The sequence below is a fragment of the Papaver somniferum genome, chromosome 1 (genome assembly GCF_003573695.1).
Source record: "Papaver somniferum cultivar HN1 chromosome 1, ASM357369v1, whole genome shotgun sequence".
Taxonomy (NCBI): Eukaryota; Viridiplantae; Streptophyta; class Magnoliopsida; order Ranunculales; family Papaveraceae; genus Papaver; species Papaver somniferum.
Window position 1 is genome coordinate 74,325,091 of NC_039358.1, and position 22,633 is coordinate 74,347,723.

Below are 22,633 nucleotides of genomic sequence, written 5' to 3' on the forward strand. Positions count from 1 at the left end.
CCAAGGAGAGGGTCAATTTATTCTTCCAGCTTGATTGGATCTTCTTCTTCCCTGAAACCATCAAGGTTGATATATGTATTTCTACAATTATCAAAATCAATATTCTCGCATAGAAGACCGACACTTGATTTCCTATCTTCTTCAGAATCATAGATCTCAGACATCTCATCAAGTGTTACAGCTAGACCTTTGTTCCCAGTGTATTTCCTTCGATTAGGGTATTCATTTGCAAAATTACACCTTTACACTTAAAGCACTGAGGAATGTCCTCGTCATCAGCCTCGTCCGCATCCCTGTTTTTAGGAGGAATGCGACCGTGAGGTTTGTCTGATGGCCTGGGTTTGTCTCTTGAAAACCGTTTACTTCTCTTCAATAGAAGATCCCTAAACTGTCTTGTGATCAAGGAGAATGATTTGTCAAGATCTTCATCTGAAAAATCGTCTTAGACCTGATCATCCTCAGAGACATAAACACTTTTACTTTTATCAAGCAATTTAGTGTTTTTCTGTGCTTTAAAGACAACATCCTTTCCAAATTTGGATGTATGCTCATGGTCAAAGATCTTGAGCTTTCCAACCAAGGTATTTCTGGAAAGATCATTAAAGTTATTTCCTTCAACGATGGCATGCTTCTTAGACTCGTATCTAGATGGCAGCAATCTGAGAATTTTCATCACAATGTCCTTTTCAGGAATAGTCTTACCCAATGCAAAAGATGCATTAAAAATTTCAGGAACTTTGTGATTAAAATCATCAAATGATTCTTAATCTGCCATACGAAGGTTTTCCCAATCAAAATTAAGGTTTTTAAGCCTCGCTCCCTTTCACTGGAGTTTCCTTTAAATACGGTTTCTAAGATATCCCACGCCTCCTTTGACTTTGTGCAATTACACACATAATGTTGGAGGTTTGAGGTAATGGCATGTATGATGGCATTCAAACCGTCATAATTATGTTTAGCAACAAGGATCTCGGCAAGGCTATATTCACCAATAGGTTTGGGAACGTTTGCATCTCCAACTGCCACAGCGGGAACATTATGTAGTTGTTACCCTATTTCTCGTCAAAGCAATTTTCAAGGTGATTGAAACATTCATGACTTTCATCACTAGGTAAAGAAAACTATGGTCGAAGCGAAAAGCTTTACCAACACACATTTCGAGATATAGATAAGCGAGATATAGTCAGCTCGAAATATCTACTGTGTACGATCATAGTCTATATATATATATAGCATACGACTTTCGTCTCAAGAAGTAGGAGATAGAATATATAAAATTTGGAGTGACAGATGAGTTCAAGTCTTCACATACCTTTTTGTCGAGAAGTTCCACCGGTTTCTTGAGTAGTTATTCTTCTTGTCTGATGAATCACCATGAAGTCCTTGAGCTCAACTACACCTTCTAACCTAGTCCGAGACTTAGCTATAATAGACTAGAAATCAAGACTTATAGTTTTGATCACTAACATTGACAAACATGCTTGAGATAGAAATGCATGCGAGGTTGACCGAGCTATTCTCTAACAGAAAGTAAATATATGTTTTCGATATACATCCATGGAGAATCAATTCTAAGACTTCAGTAAGAATGACTACTGGTATTTGAAAAGAATCTTAGACGAATTACAGTTGTAAAATTCTATGTCGGTTCCAAAACCAAGCCTAGTATTTTGAAACCAAGATTAAAGAAAAGTTTGGTATACCTTTTTTTCTCGGTTCAAAAACTGAAACGTGTTGGATCCCAAACCTAGACGCTTTCTAAAACGTGACACTAACCTAATCTTTTCTTTTTTTGATGCAGACACTAACCTAATCACTCACGTTTTAAATTTTCCTTTGTAAGTTAAGGCGGCTAGCTTTGGATACAGTTTGACAAGATATTTTTAGCTAGTTACGGAACAGTGTGCCTCTATTATTAAAATAAAATTTCTTAAACCAAGTTTCTGTCAGGAAACCGAGGTTACGTTCATCTCGAACCGGCATGTTTCCATAGAAGTCAATTCCATGAAACATCTTACTTTAGGTAACTAGCTCGAATCCTCCACTTACATCTTTAGATTAGCATGATCGGATAATACTAGCACGAATATATACTCAATACGATAATAGACAGTCACACACAAAAGAAAGATTGCGTGGTTCACCTTTGTAGGCTACATCCACGCCCAAAAACCACCCCGAGAATCTTCATTATCATAACAAGTTATTACATCGTCACACATCATATAATCAAATAGTTATATAACCCACTAGCGCTAAACATTAGAAACAACAAGACATATTACGAAGAGTTTACCTCTTCCTTTGTTTTTCTTCTTCCATAAACTTCCCACCGCCATGGTTACTTAGACTTTAGACAAGAACATGAAGAACATCATGAATTCTAGCTTCCCCCATATGAACCCCAGAAACCCTAGATTTCTCCCATATCCTTTCTCACTACAAGTCTCTCTTCTCACAAATATTTTGCCACATCACCAACCATCGTAGGATACAACGGTTGTGACCCGAACACTCTCCTAAAGAGAGGATTCTCGAAGAGAATAATCAAGAGAATGAATTTATACTCACAATATAAGTCCTCTTATATAATAGACAAATCCTTGCTCCCCAGGTCTTAGAATTCCTAAAAATAGCTCACACCTTGATTAGGAAATCCTAAACTAGGAAACCACGTAACTTAGGAAACACCCAACTTATGTTCCGGTAAGCTCCAGAATCTTCACGGAACAAAACCCCAACAATCACCACCTTTTGTGACGTGAAAAAAACCTTCGTCTTCACTCCAACAAAGCATGAATGTTTACCACCTTATACAAGGCCATCCTCACGGACATCATCACTAGCACGAATCGAAATTGTCTTGTACTTTGATCTTGAACCATCACCTAAACCAAATTCCTCCTTTACACTTGCACCACCGGAATAGCTATTTGTCGATATTTTAGCCTCACCACAAACAACTTCTTCATATAATTTATACAAGTTTCTGCATGACTTGCATCAAACTACTTCATCGCCATGATCACTCATTATCCCACCTTAGTAGAATAATTCTTCTTCGACACATGTCTAACACTTGACATTATTTGATCTGAGCCATCAAACAATTCCAGACGGATTTCACCAACTCCAAGAACCAACAATCTTGAGTCATCCTCCACGTTGACAAAACATGCTTCAATGTTCATATGTTGTGTATGAACGATCGTCACCTAGCACCACCATGATTCAAAATATTCTCCTGACAATATTTGCAGACGCCAGTTGAACCCACGAACGATCTTACTTTGCAAAGAAAACACCTTCAACACGAATCATAGTCACATCAAGCAAAGTTGTCGAATCTTTCTTGATATCGTCCAATTCTTTGTTCGGTCTTGATTTACTCATCATCTTCATGATCTATATCATTCAGTTATGAACCAAGATTTTCTCTTATTTGAAATTTCTTGTTCAAATTGCCGAACCACTGTCATTGCTATCCACGCTCACCGCACCACTTGTCGGGAAATCGAGGTTACATTCATCTAGAACCGGCATGTTTTCATAGAAGTCAATTCCATGAAACATCCTACTTTAGATAACTAGGTTGATTCCTCCACTCACATCTTTAGATTAGAATTATCGGATAATACTAGCACGAATATATACTCAATATGATAATAGACAATCACACACGACACAAAGATACGTGGTTCACCTTTGTAGGATACATCCACGGCCAAAAACCACCCCGAGAATCTTCATTATCATAACAAGTTATTACATCGTCACACATCATATAATCAACTAGTTATATAGCCCACTAGCGCTAAACGTTAGAAACAACAAGACATATTACGAAGAGTTTACCTCTTCCTTTGTTCTTCTTCTTCCATAAACTTCCACCGCCATGGTTGCTTCGACTTTAGACAAGAACATAAAGAACATCATGAATTCTAGCTTCCCCCGTATGAACCCTAGAAACCCTAGATTTCTCCCATACCGTTCTCACTACAAGTCTCTCTTCTCACAAAGATTTTTCCCCATCACCAACCATCGTAGGATACAATGGTTGTGACCCGAACACTCTCCTAAAGAGAGGATTCTCCAAGAAAATAATCAAGAGAATGGATTTCTACTCACAATATAAGTCTTCTTATATAGTAGACAAGTCCTTGCTCCCCAAGTCTTAGAACTCCTAAAAATAGCTCACACCTTGATTAGGAAATCCTAAACTAGGAAACCACATAACTTAGGAAACACCCAACTTATGTTCCGGTAAGTTCCGGAATCTTCACGGAACAAAACCCCAATAGTTTCGATCAATTTTATAAAATTTAGGAAAGTACAATACCGTAAAACTAACTAAGCTAGTACTAATTTAGTTAACTAACTAAACTAATGCCGAAAAACTTTAGAAAATTATTGGGCCGACCGAGCGAACCGAGGGAGGACCCTATATATGGTAACTTTGTGTCATTGTGAAGCATAAACTTTTTTCCAATTTGACACAAAATGATTGGATTTGGTGTCCCAAACAGATTTCAATCGACAGTGAAATGTCAAAAGAGCCCCTCCATGTTTTCATTTGTCACTAAAACTACCATAAATACAACACAAAATGAAGGGTAATCGCGTAAATTTAGCAGACAAAATAAAAGGGCCCGGAGGTTGGAAATAATTGTTGAGGGTGTTTTAGTAAAAATCGAGGTAGAGGTCACGGGATCGAACCCGACCACATCCCGAATTTTAGTTTTTTTTTTCTCTCCTTCTTCTTAAAAAGCATGACGAAATTATAAGGGTTTTGATGGATTTCAAAGAGGGAAAGCTTATGTTCTTGAAGATTAAGAAATTTGTGAAAATATAGGAAAGATTGGATTTGGTGTCCCAAACAGATTTCAATCGACAATGAAATGTCAAAAGACCCCCCTCCATGTTTCCATTTCTCAGTGAAACTACCGTAGATACAACACAAAATGCAGGGTCATCGCGTAAATTTAGCGGACAGAAAAAAAGGACACGGAGTTTGGTTATCTTTTGATTGTTGAGGGTGTTCTAGTAAAAATCTAGGTAGAGACCACGGGATCGAACCCAACGACATCCCGAATTTTAGTTTGTTTTTTTTTTCCTCATTCTTTTTCCTTCTCCTTAAAAATCATGAAGAGATCACAAGGGTGTTGATGGATTTCAGAGAAGAAAAGCTTCTGCTCTCGAAGATTAAGGGATTTGTGAAAATAGAAGGAAGGTTCGACCGAGATTTTGATACAGGAGGTAATGGAGATAGGGTTTTGATGTATTGAATTGAATTGAGAAATTACAGAAGAATAAAGGGGGATCTGGTGCAATTGAATTAATGGTTTTTCTTTTGATCGACTATAAAGATTGAGAAGAGATTTTGTTGTTCTTCAGGTCATTAACTGTTAGATGAATGATTAGGAATGAATGTGCATGGAAAGAGTCATGGATGATCGAGAAACAACCGAGATTTGGCCGGATTTCCAATATGGCGAGTCAACTTCGATCACCAATCCAGCTCTGTGACTCAGTTGAGTAAGATAATTCAGACCAGTCATATGTAGCTAAAAGACTCAGCTGACTACCTATCTCTTGACCCGTTGACCACCTATTTTATTAGGTTGACCGTTAACTCTGACAGTATCATAATAGAATCTTCCGCTGACGGATAGAAGATTCATGTGCTTTTTTGGCTGGATTCCGGTGATTAAGGGATTGTTTACAAAATTATCTTACTCAAAAAAAAAAACAGACGATTCTATCGTGTAAGAAATAGGAAAATAATCTTTGTTTGAACATCTCTTTGCTTTATAATTTCGTTTTAAAATTTTACAAGTTCAATTCCGTATCATTAAGACGAAACTAAATTGTGAGTACAAATTTAATTTTGCATCAAATTTTTTGTCTGGTCGTCCCGCCGTAACATCGGTCATCTAGTTAGTATTAAATGAAAGCGATTATTTCAAGGAGTGCTCCTTAAGTTTTTGATAATTATCCTCAAATTTAGCATTTAAAAGCTTTTGTAAATATTATTTTCATATTTCTGACACGATAAAATCGTCTGTTTTTATTTTGTTTAAACAATTTTATTTTGTAATTTTAATCTAAACCATAAGCGATGAGCTCCGGCGATAAGCACCGGAGACTGGAAGCTGGGGTTAATCAATGGATTGGTTTCATCCTTGCTATATACCTGTTTTGATTTTATTCTTTCCCTTTGCTTTTTTCTTCGTCTTTCCACGATTTTTGTTTTACTCCCTGGTTTTCCCTTTCTTTTTCGTTCTAGTTTTTTTTTTTTTAAATTCTTTTTAGGGTTTGTGAAGATTTTCTTTCATGGCTGCATCTACATGAGTTCCTCCCTGCTCCCAGTTTCCTCAACATCATACTCCTGCATCTTAGCCATCTTCTACCTCTCATCGGATACGTCAAAATACACCTTCACCTTGTCTCGTCGAGGTTGCTTCAAATAATGGGTACTGCCATTGCCGTTTCAAGAATTTTAATAGCTTTCTCGATGGAGTGAATGGAAGAGGTTATGCCAGGGGATCCTTTGCTCGCCATTTACAGGATAGACATTTTTCTACGGAATATGAGAAGATATCATCTCCAACGATCTTCAAGTTTATTGCGCCTGGGAAAGTGTCCTTCAACAGACGCATATGTGGTTGTGTAGTCTCTGGATGACTTTACATGCATGGAGAACACCCTGTAAAGGCTTAGTAGGAGTTCTTCATGAATACATTGCAGGTCCTGTCAATGGAGCTTCAGCTAATTTTCTCATACACGGTATTGTCAAGCCTTTGCCTGTTCTGAATGATGTCGTTGTTGTTAGTGAATCTGTATCTAGGAATGATGACTGTATTGCACCTTTGAAGCCTGGTGTTAGCTGTTTTTAAAGTTGTAGCTAACACTGTTGGCAGTGTTGCATCGTCAGAGTCTGTTGTGGCTGGGTTAGTGATGTCGGAACAGAGTCAGTTAACAACGTTGTTTCTTTGGTACAATATGAGTCCTTCTCATTGTCACCTGACTTGCTCAAGGCTGTCTTTCAAAGACGCTTCACCACAGTTTCCAGTATACCTCATCAATGTAGGTTGGCCTTCTCTCGAACTTTGAATACATGTTTGCACAATGTGCTTTGCAAACCCGCTGATTTGACGGCCTGGATTCGGTTACTGCTGCTCCCTATATGCACCTTACACTATACATACCTACTCGATCAGCTGAAGAGAAGTCTTCCAACAGGAAACGACTTCAAATTGCAGCCATCCAACATGCCTTACTTTCTTAGAAGGAGCCAATGGGCTGCTCTTCACTGATTTCCAAGCTCCTACGCCTCTCAATCCAACATCATTCAGCTAAACAAGACAGCAAAGAGAAGCCAGAGGTGGCCAATTTAAGCGCGTGTCGGAAGAAGATTGGGTATGGGCATTTTGCAGCTGTGATTCGCGTCACGGGGTTGCACCACGCAGCGAGGATACCTTGCAGATTTGCAATCCAAACACCCTGCAGCCTCTCCACCTTCTATTCCGCTTGATGATGTTGTTTGTGACCCAATAACGGTTGACTCAAGGGTTGTTCTTGGTGCCATCAAGAGTTTTCCAAGAGGTACCTCTTGTGGACGTGATGGTTTATGTGCTCAGCTTTTATTAGACGCCTTGAATGGGGCAGCAGCGGCAGTGGCAGACGAGTTAGTGGCTTCGATTACTGGGGTTGTCAACCTTTGGTTGGCAGGTAAGTGCCCTAAGGTTTTAGGGGAACTCGTCGCTAGTGCACCCCTTACATCTTTACTCAATCCCGGAGGTGGGCTCAGGACAATCGCGGTTGGTAATATTTGGCGACGGTTGGTCTCCAAGGTGGCTGCCTTTTCAGTTGGTAAAGACATGCTATTTTACCTAGGGGATTATCAATTTGGTGTTGGAGTTCCGGTGGGTGGGGAAGGTATACTTCACGCTGTCAATGGTTTGATGGAGTTAAAAGGTCACTCGGATAGTATGTCAATTTTTCTTATTGATTTTTCGAATGCGTTCAACATGGTGAGCAGGTCTTGTCTTATTCAAGAGGTCCGGCTTCACTGCACAGGTATTTCTCGTTGGATTGAATTTTGTTATGTTAGGTCTGCTAAACTTTATTATGACCAATATATCTTGTCTTATGCGCTCGGTGTTCAACAAGGTGATCCTCTCGGTACTCTTTTGTTTGCTTTGACACTTCACCCTCTTGTGAAGTCTATTGCGTCTCGTTGTATGCTTTATTTTCACGCTTGGTATCTAGATGACGGAACTATCATCGGAGACAGTATGGATGTTGCCAAAGCTTTGAGTATTAGCGAATCTGAAGGTCCGAGTAGAGGTCTTCATCTTAACATCAAGAAGACTGAGGTTTTTTGGCCTACACCTTATCCACGCAGCATGGAGTTAGGTGTTTTCCCCCCGGATATTGATAGGACTATCAAGGGAGTTAAGCTCTTGTGTGTACTTGTGAGTTTAGATTTGGACTTCATGAGTGACATGGCGCTTCATAGGGTGAATAAGACTATTCAGCTAATGTCTGCTATCAAAAAGCTCAGGGACCCTCAGAGTGAGATGTTGTTACTTCGTAACTGTGTCGGGGTATCTAGATTATACTTTTCTATGTTTACCACTAATCCAACAGCTTTGCATCAGGCTTCTGACCTTGTTGACAACCACTTGTTTCAATATCTGAGGCTTTTAATCACGGGTGATGGAGCTGGTTTTAGTCCTTTGCAACAAATACTAGCTACACTTCCTATCAAAGATGGCGGTCTTGGCATATATACCATGGAAGACACTAACACCTATTGTTATCTTGCCTCTCAAAGTCAGACTACCTCGGTGCGGAAGACAATACTTGGTAGGTCTTTCTCTGATAATGGGGTTACCTATCAGCTGGCTCTTCAGAATTTCATTCAGGTATGTGGTTTGCCTCCCTCCCATTGCGTCGATGACACTGCCCCCTTCTATGCCTTCCCTGGCAGTCATTTACTTTGATGCAGTTAAGAAGCAAAATGTAATATCCGTCCCAATTTTAAGGGTACTTTCGTCTTTTAAAATAAAGGATAATTTAGTAATTTGGTTAGAGGGGTATTTCGGTAAATTTCTATGTAATGCGATGTTCTGTTAGGATAAACTCTACTCTTAGTTTTTGATAATTTACGGTAAAATAGAGAGTCCAAATCTGTTCACACTCCTCTAACGAATGTATATTTCATGTTAACTTCTGATTGGTTGATTATTTAACTGATGATCCGATTACCCTCCATGTTTAGAATCACGACCCTCATTACATAACTCCCTAAATTAAATTAAGAGTAGAGATTGAAATGTGAAATATACACTCGTTAAGGAGTGTGCACGAATTTACACTCATAGAATGGATGGTGTTAACGACAAGTGTTGACACTTGTCGACTTGCCATTGGTTGTTGACATGATTATCATCAAATTAAGCTTTGACCTTAGAGAAAGGAAAACACGAGATGCTGGAGCTGGACTCTCATAATCAAGCTGGAACGAATAAAACAATTTGAAGATTTTATGTGGATTCTTGCCATGTGTCACCGTTCAATAGGGTTCCTAATGCATGTTAAATTTTTTGTTGACGAATCTTTTGGTGCGTGTAAATTAGTCTAACCATTTTGACTTAGAAGACCTGGACCGAGTTTTCATCAGAAGTAGCTTGGGAATATACTTTTAGTGCCGCATGTCGCGACGCCATTAGCTAACAATAATTAGGGTTTAAGATATTATAAATTTAAAAGAGTTGCTTAGCCGCCTAAATTAGATTTCAGAAACATCATTCGTATTCGGTGCTTAGGTTACAGTAAATATGAAGAGGAAAAAATAAAATAACGTAAGTCATCTTTGGCGATCAGTGCTAATACGTAAATGATTTGGTAGATAATCATTTTGTGGATATTTTTGTTGGAGCCTCGATTATTTTCGTTGGTGCGTTATACTCTTCTTATCAATTGGATTTCAATTTCAGGTAGGCGCAACACAATTAAAAAGGTTCCTTTTATTTAAGTTTTTTTAATTAAATTTATGTTTGCAAATTTTTATTAATATATAAATGATAATTAATGTTGTGAGCATGATTATGAATGTTGGGTTGCGCTCCATAAATTGTGATTCTTAAAAACATTTTTGACGGGATACGAGATATTTTTGGGAACGGTTTTGTTTTCATAAACCCACGTGGGGCTCCCTGGGGGGAGCGGATTGATTGAATTTATTATTATTTATGGATGTGGTGTTTCCATGTGTTTGCGGTGTTGTTGATCCTGCTAGTTGTTTTTTTTTAAAAGGAATTAAAAAATGTTGCATAAAATGTTTTGTTGCTTCTTTTCCTATTGGGTGTCACAACTCACGTCGTATTATGACAAAAAATTCCATATTTGACTCATGACAAGGGAGTTGATCATCGTGGAGCTTAGAGAATGATTTTAGATACTTAAAGTTGTCGTTTATGCTTAGAATCCTATTTTTAAAGATGTAATTAGTCTTAGATTTAAAGCAGTAAAATATTATATGATGTTGAGTTGACTGATTTTAATTTTAAATTCCTTACACTTTTTGGTATAATTATTTTTATAGTTAATGTAAAACATCCTAAGAGATATTTGATAAAAATTGTAGAATTTTCGGAGTTGCATACATATTTTTAAAATAATTATTTGTATTCGTATTAAATTCAAAAAATATTTGACAGTTGTAAATGTCTCGTAAATATCCTATCTTAGAATTATGATCCACTGATTTTTACACCTTAATGTCACTGAGAAAATGAACATCTATCTGTTATCTTTCTAAAATGCCATTCCTCAATCAATTCTGAGTTGTTGGTGATTTAATATGATTTTTCTAAAACAGGGTGTCACAGTCTTGTTTTTCTATAATGCTGGTCAACTACGAGTTTGACTGTGATCTAAGTCTATTAAAATTCATTTAAAAATTCTAGGAAATTATTGGCCAATAGTGTTCACAGTATTTATTGATCTATATAAATATCATAAATTTTGGAACTCGTAAGAAGCCTGTAAAATTTTAGGAATCTATCTTTTCTTGTTTTTGATTTGGCAATTTGGTGTTGAAATTGTTACTTAATAATTAAATCCTAAGATTTGAACGGTGTTGATATTTTTATATGAGAACAAAAATGTGTTTTGTTTCTGGTGGATTTAAAGTTAGGTCAAATCAACGGTCAGATCTTCCCAAATAAATTTTCTAAGTTTTCCGCTGCGATTGAAACGATAACATGAACATAAATTAATTAGGCCCAAATGAATTACTTAAGGAGCTTGGGATTAGTAGCCGGTCTTCGGTTATGATATCGAAGTAGCACTTTGGGTTTTCGGGTATGGGATCCTGGCAGGATCCGGGCCCGAAAATTGGGGTGTTACACAAATCTCAAACCAGATTACTTTATCTGCAAGAGACTTCATTCTTTGGCAATGCAATCAGATCAAACGTGCTCAAGATTACCTTTTAGCTGTTCCGATCAGTGCCTTGGTCACAGACAGTTCAGAGCAGTAGTTTTTTATCGTCTCGGTATCCCTTTATTTGTTGAGGATGGGTTCTTCTCTTGTTGCAATAGGCCTATGGATATTTTTGGTGATCATGCGCTTCATTGTGTCAAGGATGTGGGACTAAAGTTTCTCATGACTTGGTTCATGATGTAACTGCGAATATTAGTTACAAAGCTGGTGTACATGCACGCAAAGAAGTTAATTTAGGTCTTTTATCATATAATATTAACAAGGATCTACGTCCAGTGGATATCCTCGTTCTCAACTGGGAAAACGGACAAGATGTGTGTATGGATGTCACAGGTGTTTCACCCTTTGCTGGCGATGGAATTCGTGCTTTTGTCCCAGACCAGGCTATTTCTAGAGAAATTTCCGTAAACGCAATAAATATTTGAGTGAATGTGCTTCGCATGGTTATGGTTTAGGTGTTTTAGATTTTACTACCTTAGGGGAACTTAGTGAAGATACTATGTTTTTTCAAACGTCTGAAGAATTGTTTAATTAGTAATGACGTTGGTAGTGGTCTAGGTAGTTTTATTTTTCACAGATTGGGTGTCGTTATTCAAAAAGGGGTTGGTGCCCAGCTTGTTGCTAGGCTACCAGCTAAAAACTCTGTAACTCCTATCTGAGTAAATCAGATTACTAATAAGTTTGTTAACCTTATTGATATAAAACTACCATATTTTTTGGAAAAAAAATTATGAGTTGAATTCTACCAGGCGTTTAAATCATTGCTTCGCCATTGACCACTAACTTATGATTATCCAATTTCACGGCCAGATTGATACCGCCGAGAATCACATATGTTAGAGCATAGCTCGGATAAACCCACCAAGCGTTGGTATATCAAGTTTGGTTGTCATATTTTAGTGAGCCAAAACTCATTTAAGAGTCACTTGATTATGTACCAGAGTTAACTTCGTATAGGTTAGCTTGAAAGTATTAGGATATGAGACATTACAAGTATTGCGAAGACTTGAAGAAGTGAAGAACTAAGGAGCTACAACGACAACATCATCCTTCCACTTGAGGTTAGTGATATTTGACTTGAACTGTTTCATTCCCTAACGTATCTTTCAAGTCGTGCATATTGAAAACAAAACTGCGAAGCATGAATGATTATACTCTAGTTAAACATAATATTAAGGAATACAATACAAGGTTTATTGCTTAACCATTAAACTTTGTAGATAAGACATCGACATAATCGCTTGAATGCTATTGTGATTATGTATGGGTATAAGGTGAAGATTTCATCCTAATAAACAATTTTGTACATTTGCTTTAACGAAGTAAATTCATGAACTTGTTTTGTGAATCGAAAGAGAAATTTCCAGGCATTATTGGTATTGTTATTCATTGCATATCTTTTGAACTACCAATATGTGTGATTAGTATAACCGCTCATGAATTGTTTATGTTCTTGGTAAAACTATTCACAAAGGCCTGACTTTTGTATTGGTATGACTTTTATTAGTGAAATTGATCTTAAGTAATCACCTGAGATGGTATGATCGATTTTGTGTTATTGGTATGACCGACTCTGGGTAAAGGGGAACCGATCCTAGTAAGAGGTGAAACCTATCACAAAGGGGAATCGATCCTTGTATGAGGTGCAGCAAGTTATTAACATAAAAGGGAACCGATCCTAAGGACATGTGCAACACGTTTTTAGGAAAAGGGGAACCAATCCTATGGACATGTGCAGCAAGTACAAGTTAGATACCATATATATGTGGGGAGCCGATCCTAGTACCTAGTCAACCGAATTTTGGAAAGCTAGTGTGACTATGCACAATACTCACATAGAGGTAGAACCGTTAAATGAACCAATTCTAAACTTGTTTTGCGATTGAGTGTTCTTGATCAATCACTTAGTTCTTTAAAGTCAGATGAACCAATTATAAACTTGTTTGGAAGTGTTTCAAATCGGTTTCAAGAGTGTAAGTATGAAAGAGGACCTAAAAAGTAAGGATGTCGACATACTTTGAACATGTGCGGTAACGCTTATCTTTAATTGTTCAAAGTTATTCCTTAATTGATAAAGGAAGAAAATCCCATATCGAATAAAATAAATTGAGAATACTTTATTTAAGTTTTTTAATTTTATTTTAGGAAAATGAAAATTATTAGTGTGCATTTTCTAGTTGGATATTTTACAAGAGATTTTCGGTCATTATTTTGGACAAAGCATTTCCAGGAATTATGGAAACCGAATCTGGAATATATTGCATATCTTGAGAATATTTTCGGTTTTGGAAATTCCTTGGTGTCCAAACTTCCTTGGTCTATAAATATGAAAGTTTGCATTTCGAGCAAACTAATCCTCGTACAGTAAGAACTATCTCAGTTGTGTTGCTACTGGTGAAGATGCCTATTCGGAGAGGAGAGTAACCTAATTAGGTGAAATATCTTGCGGACGCGCAGTTTAAAGTCTTCTTTGAGATTGAGAAGCTCTATTAGTACCATTGGTGGGAAACTAGATAATTGCGGTTTATCTTTTGTTTTCGATTGATTTAATTGACTAACGGTGGTTGAACTTTGATTGCACCTAGTTTTTTATGCTTGAGAATCTTCTCTTCTGATATAAGATTCACTCAAACTAGATCGAAGTTTCGACGGGGATCTTTAAAATGTTTGTAGATCTAAATACATCTTGTGATAATCCATTGTTAACAGACTCCATTCTGTGCGTGATTGATCACAAGAGATTCAAGTTGATTGTGTGCAGGTGTTTATTGAAGATCTAAGAAGATTTGAAGACAAATAACACTTTGAAGATTTCTGATTTGGGATTCATAATATTTGATGTGCACAATACTTGTTTCGGTAAAAGAGGATCCAACTATAATCGGTTTATCCTTGTGGTAGATTAGATTGATTTGTTGTGTAGATCGGCATCAATACAATTCTTTGTCATTAAAAGTATTGATTGCAAAATATTAACAATTATTTCGGTAGTTGATAATAAGATAGATATAAGAACCTGACGAAGGAGTTTATTGAGATAAACAGAAGAGCCTTTGTCGAACTCATATCACTTGGTTGAAAAGAGTTGATACCAAACATATTTGTTGTTCCTTTACTGTTTGGAATACGAACCAAAGGAATTGTTCCAAGTACGCGACTTATTACAGGTCGGAGGCGTGGGAATACATACGGAACTAGGTGAACTATAGGTTTAGTTGATTGGTCTCAACTATACGAAGTTGGTTTGATTTTGTATAACGGCTTAATCCTGACAATATTCAGTTCTGGACAAGGTCTCGGGGTTTTTCTGCATTTGCGGTTTCCTCGTTAACAAAATCTTGTTGTGTCATTTACTTTTATTTTACGCAATTATAATTGTTGTCATTATAATTTAAAGTAAATTACATACACATTAATTCATATTTACTTGATAAGTAATCCTATTGTGTTTGGTTAAGTCCGAACCTTTTTTATCAAGTAAACATACTTCGTTGTTGTATTGTCTCGATCTCGTATCTGAAAAGACAAGGATACCCAAATATACCTCAATATAAAACTCTTCCTACGTATAAGTCCTTTCTCCGAAAGTGATTGTCTATGGACTGAGTCGAGATAATGCAACTAATTGGTTCACACTTCTTGTGATCGTCAATGGATAGTTATGAACCCGAGATTGGTGGAGGTATGCTCATGTGGACTCCACCAGCATTAAGTTGAAGTTGCTGGAGGTATGCTCATGTGGACTCCACCAACATTAATATTTTACGTCTGTTGTTACTGGTTTCTAATCATGTTGATGATAGTTATGAACCCGTATCCTATTGTCGTATACATTTTCGTTCGGTCCTTTACATTTAGGCCCCTGAATTATAGTGGAAGTTTGATGCATTAGATTTAATTTGTTGTTTATTACAGAAATTTGATTTCAGTTGTCTTGGTTGCAGCTAAGTATTTGTACCTTGTTGTTATACATAGCTGATATTGAGCGATAAATCTGGTTAAAGAAGCAACATTTGTATAGAAGTTGATTCATTTGTATCTTGTATATAAATACACGCCTAGTCCCTTAATCTTACTGTTTTAGGCTTCCCCTGCGTCTGATTCTGATGTACCTATCCACTTATGCAAAGTATTTTGCTGCTATTTCTTATTGCAATTATATGATTTCAGGAGACAATGAGGGCTTTGTGTGATGCTTCATATCCTGGCGAAGAACTTCAGAGGTTAGCATATATCTACACAATGGAAGGACATGGGATGGCAAGGAAAAGACCCATCTGCAGATTTCAGGTATGTTCTGTTTTACATTTTTTGCTTATAGATGTGACGTGTCTTGTATGTTGCTTATTTTATAATGAATCTGTGAATAGTTGTTTCCTTTCATAAAGGGTGATGGTTTCATATCATTGAAGAATTTATTGTTCTTTGCAAGGGCATACAAAGTGTGTTGCTCACATCCTCACTTCCCCGTTTCTTTAATTGGATGTTGAAGAAATATTCCCATTTTGTACTTTTATCAGTATCTTTGTTCTTCTGTTATTCATGTAAACTTAACTAAGTGCTCAAAATTTTGGCTTGCAGAGATCTTTTCAGAATCTTCTCCAAAATCAAGAAGGTGATCGAGCGATGTGGGAGTACCCATTTGCAGTAGCTATCGAAGATGTTTATAAAAGTTAATGAGATAATGGTGAGTATCCAAACTCTTGATGCATGATAACATCAAACATTCTTCAGATATCAACTGATGAATGACTGTCCTGTAAAGCATCTTAACTTGTAAGCTACAACTGTATGAATGATTCCAACCTTCAACTTTCTTGCTTTCTCCATCAGATCAAATGGAGAAGAGGGTGTTATGGCAGAATCGATGCTGGAGGGTACGTTATAGTACCAATATGGTTAAGTTGTTATATCCTTGTTCAAATTCATCAAGGTATTATATCCTTTCATCTCAAATCCAATTATTATAACTCTGCCACTCCTCTGATCATGTTGTTTTTATATCGGTCTGTTTTAGGTAATTGCTTAGTAAATTTTCTAGCTACGAAATAGAATATTCTCTCTCTTATGATTATGATGATTATCGTGTCTAGGCAGAACTGAACCTTCCAATTTGCCTCAGTATCTCATGATTATTCTTAAGGTTCTGATTGTTGTTTGATTTGATGTTTACAAGCACTTGTAAAGCTAAAGAGTCTGATTTCTTGTTTATGTGAGCAGTCACCTTGTGCATATCACTTTGAATTAATGGAACAATTGTATTACAGTAGAGAGCTGGATAGTTAATACTTTCTGACTCATGTATCTTAGCATTCACCTTATTTCAGATAATGAGAATTTGTCAGGCTAGTAGATGCTTCTTTCAGATAGTTATTGTTGAACCTTCTTTTTGCTTGGCATTGATGCATGTAGGCGTGTGATGAGTTCGACTTTCCTGCTAGTGGATGCTTCATAAAAAACTTTAAAGGTAAAACCATTGCTCTGGGAACTTACAATACTGTAGCTGCACCCATGTAACATGTTTATAACGCAACTGTTAAATAAATATTTGATAAAGATGCAGAGTTGTATGATGAAAGATGTAATGTTTCGTGATGTTATGCTTGGGAAGGTATCAATTGGCCAAAAGCAAGAATTCAGTCTTATGGGTAGTAAACTATGTCACTTTAGTTTTAGACTTCAATATTGTATTTTTGAATGAATTACTTTTCTTGTCTATTGTTGTCTTTTCTTATGTCGGTCTTGTTGGATGTTGTTTGGATGAAGAATCAGTTTGGTTAAACATTTACGATTTATGGAAACTTTTTTTAAAGTTAAGAATGTCTTAATGTTTCTTCTAATTATTAATTAAGAGATAAAATTATTTATATAATTATCAAGAAATGTTTGTAGGCTAATAAATCAATTTTGAATTGATTGACAAGTAAGGCCCGTCAAAAATTATTGACAAGCATAGCCTGTAGTTTATCATTAATTTTTATTGATAGTAGGTTACCATCAAATAAGGTTTTTGACACCTTAAAATATGACAGGCCGTCTGACGGGAGAGGACTGTCAATAAAGGTGATTTCTGGCGTAGTGTAGTATTATCAATCACCTCACAATAGTATTAATCGACGCAGCGAAAAAATATATTGTGGAATCACAAACAATAAGATGAAGATGTTTGTGATTACTTTTTATCTTGCCTATCGGAGATAGAAATCTCAAGCCGATTATTCCAATTGTACTCGTACGATAGAAACAACAAGATCATATCACACAACTACAAGAAAAGTAATATCGGTCTGGCTTCACAATCCCAATGAAGTCTTTAAGTCGTTAACCCGGTTTGAGAAAAGAAAACCAGAGGTTAAAGGAGATCGACTCTAGCTTAGAACAACTAGTATCACACAGAATGTGTGGGGAATAGGTTTCCCAGTTGCTAGAGTTCTCCCTTATATAGTCTTTCAAATCAGGGTTTGCAATCAATGTTAGCTTAGTAACAAAGTATTTAATATTCACCGTTAGATGAAAAACTGATTAGATTCAAGCTAATATTTATCAACCGTTAGATCAAAAACATAGCTTGTTATACACAAGTGAAATGCACGTTCCTGGGCTTGTGTAACCGTACCCAAGCTTGCACATTAGTTGGTTCAACAATAGTTAACCAAATGGTTAGCCATATGATCACTTTCATATCAACCATGTTCTTCTTCACCATAACTAGTTCAAATGACTCAAATGAACTAGTTAGAGAGTTGTTCTATTGCTTAGATCTTATGTAACTTCACAAGACACGATCGAAGCAAAAACGATTTGATTCACTCGAATCGGTTCATGAAATTTATAGCTACGGTTTGCAAAAGCATTCCTTAATCAATAAAGATGAGTTCAAGAACGATCGTTTTAGATATAACCTACTCAAGTTCGCGGACTGGGTTCACGGACTTAAGTTCCCGGATGGAGTTCACAAACTCCAGCAGAAATTCTCGGGTTTGAGAACTTCTCCAGTTCGCGGACCAAGCTTGCTGAGTGAGTTTTAAAACTCCAACAGATATTCTCGGATGAGAACTTCCGCCAGTTCGCGGACTGAGTTCGCAAACTGTGCAAACAATTCCGGTTCTCTTGATCAAGAAAGTTCGCAAACTTTGGTTCAAGGAATAGTACTTAAACATATATGTGTTTCCACAACAATGCTTATATCCATCAATGGTTATACAATCTAAACTCTCATTTCAATCATTGAAACACTCTCAGAGGACGTTATATAGTTGTTATTCACAAACCATTTTTCGTCAGAGCAATTTTCAAAGTGATTGAAACATAACATGACTTTCGTCACTAGGTAAAGATGAACTTGGATAAAGCGAAAGCTTTACCAACACATATTTCGAGAAATAGATAGGCGAAGTAAACTCGGCTCGAAATACCAAATGTGTATAATCTAAGTCTATATAGCAAAACGACTTTTGTCTCAAGATAGGAGATAGAGTAGATAGACTTTTGAGTGATAGATAAGTTCAAGTCTCCACATACCTTTTAGTCGACGAAGATCCACCGGTTCCTTGAGTAGTCCTTCGTCTTGTATGATGATTGCCATGGAGTTCTTGAGCTCAACTACACTTTCTATCCTAGTCCGAGACCTTAGATATAAGAGACTAGAAATCAAGACTTATAGTTTTGATCACTAACATTGAAAAACATGCTTGAGATAGCAACGCATGCGAGTTCGACCGAGCAATGCTCTAACAATCTCCCCCTTTGTCAATTTTAGTGGAAAAACTATTAATACATATGGAATACAAAAAAAAGATAAATACATTTTTGAAGATCCTATTCCACATGCCTAATCTTCAACATTACTTGAAATCTTCGTCACTCCTAAGTACTCCAATGATCCCAAAGTTTGTAAGTTTAGCATCATCGTTGTTGAAAATCTGTAGCTATAACAACGAGAAAACAAGAGTTCTCAATCATTGTTATACAGTGTCATAGTATCCTTACACAATGTCAAAGTTCAATTGTATCACAACTTTAACAACAATACTATGGTGATATGTCACTCCCCCTTAGTCAATACTCCATATCACATGGAAACCACTCTCCCTTACATAATGATCCGAAAACCATATGTATTCGTAGTGTAAACTACATATTAATTCTACCCCTTTTTGTCAATAAAATTGGCAAAGGTACAAGAACGAGATCCTAATAAAATTTCCAAAAGAGACATTTCATGACCAAAAGAAAGCATATATCAACTTTTTATTTAGATGCAATCATAAAGCCGAAGCTAAATGCATTCATCAAGGAGTTTAAAGATACAAGATAACCCCTAAAATATTCCACAACCGCACTCCCCACAGAGATTTGGAAATTAAGCACAAGGTTCAAAAGAACTCTCCCCCATTAAATGTCAATCCCGAAATAACAACAAGAGCGACCTTAATTTCAAGAGAAAAGAAGGATTTTTTCTTTTAAAGACACAACACAAAGAACAGAAAAATCAATCCTACGGAAACATAAAGCCGAAGCTTAATTTCCAAAAGAAAGCATATATCAACTTGTTCTTTGGATGCAATCATAAATCCGAAGCTAAATGCATTCATCAAGGAGTTTAAAGATACAAGATAACCCCTAAAATATTCCACAGCCGCACTCCCCACAAAGATTTGGAAATTAAGCACAAGTTCAAAAGAACTCTCCCTCATTAAATGTCAATCTCGAAAGAACTACAAGAGCGACCTTAATTTCAAGAGAAAAGAAGGATTTTTACTTTTAAAGACACAACACAAAGAACAGAAAAATCAATCCTACGGAAACAAATACAAAATTAAGATAAACACTTACTGGAGTTTCAAACTCAATTGCCCAAAAGATCGAGATAGGCACAGGGGCAAGACTTATAGAAACAATTAATGAACCAAAACAACACCAATAGACTGTCGTAAGTGTTAAAATGTAGCAATATCTAATGGTTTGGTGAGAATATCAGTCAATTGTTGTTCAGAAGGCACAAATTCGATACTTATGATACCATTTTCATAGAGATCTCGAATAAAATGGTACCTTATATCAATGTGCTTAGTTCTTGAGTACTCAACGGGATTCTCAGTGATTCGAATCGCACTAGAGTTATCACAAAAGATCTTCATTATTCCAGTATCAATTCCATAATCAGCTAGCATTTGTTTCATTCATAGAAGTTAAGAGCAACATGAACCCGCAGCGATATATTCTGATTCACGTGTAGACAGGGATTGTGAATTATGCTTCTTGCTATGCCAAGCCACAAGATTCAGTCCTACATAGTAGAAACCCCCTGATGTACTTTTTCTATCTTCTACACACCATGCCCAATCAGCATCTGAATAAGCAGAAAGGTCAGTGTTAGTGGCAAAGGTGTAAGATAGACCATACCCGACAGTGTGATTGATATATCGTATGATCCTCTTTGCAGCTGCAAGATGAGATTCCTTTGGATTAGCCTGAAATCGATCACAACAACCAACACTAAAAGAAATATCAGGTCTAGTAGCTGTAAGATATAAAAGGATACAAATAATAGATCGATACAATTTTTGATCTACTTTTACTCCTTTTTCATCTCTATGCATTTTACCAGTAGTGGGAATAGGTGTCAGTTTTGGAAATGACTTATCCATGTCGAATCTTGTTACAAGATCCCTTGCATACTTTTCCTGGGATAAGTAAACACCATCCTTATGTTGTTGAATTTGTAATCCTAAGAAGAACTTTAATTCACCAACATTGCTCATTTCAAATTCTTTGGCAAGTGAAACTTGGAAATCCTTTGAAAACTTCTCAGAAGTTGAACCATAGATAATATCATCTCATAGATTTGAGAAATGGAAACATCTTTCCCACTCCATTTGGTAAACAAGGTTTTATCATCTCCGCCTCTTGAAAAACCTTTCCTAATAAAAGAAGTGGTAAGTTTTTCAAACCAGGCTCTAGGTTCTTGTTTTAACCCATATAATGCCTTTTTGATTTTAAGGAAATGAACTGGGAAATCAAGGTTTTTATGAGCAACATAGACTTCCTCTTTTAAGATTCCGTTTAGGAATGCGGATTTAATATCCATCGGGAAAAGTTTGACCTTGAGAAAACAAGCATGAGCTAATAAAAGTCTAATGGACTCAAGGTGTGCCATAGGAGCAAAGGTTTCGTCAAAGTGGATACCTTCAATTTTTGAGTATCCTTGAGCGACAAGTCTGGCTTTATTTCTAATAATTATGCCAATATCATCAGCCTTGTTCTTGAATATCCATTTCGTACCATCAATATTAATATTGGAGGGACAGGTACAAGTTCCCATACGTCTTGTCTCTGAAATCGATTTAACTCTTCATGCATTGCGTTCACCCATAAGGGATTGCCAAGAGCTTCATCAATATTTCTTGGTTCTACTTGTGACAGATAACTACCAAAATTGCACATATTTTGAAGTTTTCATCTAGTTTTAGCTGTAGAATCTCTTCCTCCAATAATACTGTTTGTATCATGATTCCTTTGAACCCAGAGTGTCGTGGAGGGACACATTCTTGTTCGTCAGGAGTAGCCTGATCAGTGCTCTTCTCCTGGTCACTAGAAATATCAGGATCAATAACGGTTGGGATGACTTCAACTGAATATGGTATTTCTTTGACTTTATCAATTGTCTCAGTTGGAGGCAATTCAACGGAAGGATTGTCACGATGAAAGTTACTAATATCATCAATGTTATGATAACATTAGCAGATTCCATCATGACCTAGGTTCTGAGATTGAATACTTGGAAACCACGACTATCAGAAGCATAGCCAAGGAATATACCTTCATCACTTTTGGTATCAAATTTCCCTCTCTGTTCTCGATCTTTTAGAATGTAGCACTTACTACCAAACACTCGAAGATAGTGCAAGTTGGGTTTTCTACCGTACCACAACTTGTAAGGAGTGTTGAGGGTTTTAGACCGTAAATAGACACGGTTGATCAAATAGCATGCTTGAAGACAACTTCTCCCCAAAACCTTAAAGGTAAGTTTTTGTTATAGAGCATTACCCTGGCCATTTCCTGAATGTTTCTGTTTTTTCTTTGTACAACTCCATTAGCTTGAGGAGTAATGGGTGAA

General features: G+C 36.7%; 1 protein-coding gene across 1 annotated transcript; it reads left to right on the forward strand.

The window, feature by feature from the left end:
* Positions 1–6,381: 6,381 nt before the first annotated feature.
* Positions 6,382–9,276, forward strand: LOC113330424. Its single transcript, XM_026577240.1, has 2 exons — positions 6,382–8,079; positions 8,173–9,276. Exons 1-2 carry the CDS (start codon positions 7,881–7,883, stop codon positions 9,006–9,008), a joined length of 1,035 nt encoding a protein of 344 aa, XP_026433025.1. The 5' UTR covers positions 6,382–7,880; the 3' UTR covers positions 9,009–9,276.
* Positions 9,277–22,633: the final 13,357 nt, after the last annotated feature.

Excerpts from the sequence above, each read along its gene's own strand:
- LOC113330424 (XM_026577240.1), top strand. The coding sequence starts at position 7,881 with ATGCTATTTTACCTAGGGGATTATCAATTTGGTGTTGGAGTTCCGGTG. Across the intron at positions 8,080-8,172 it reads GGTCCGGCTTCACTGCACAG|GTGATCCTCTCGGTACTCTT; the intron begins GTATTTCTCGTT and ends GTGTTCAACAAG.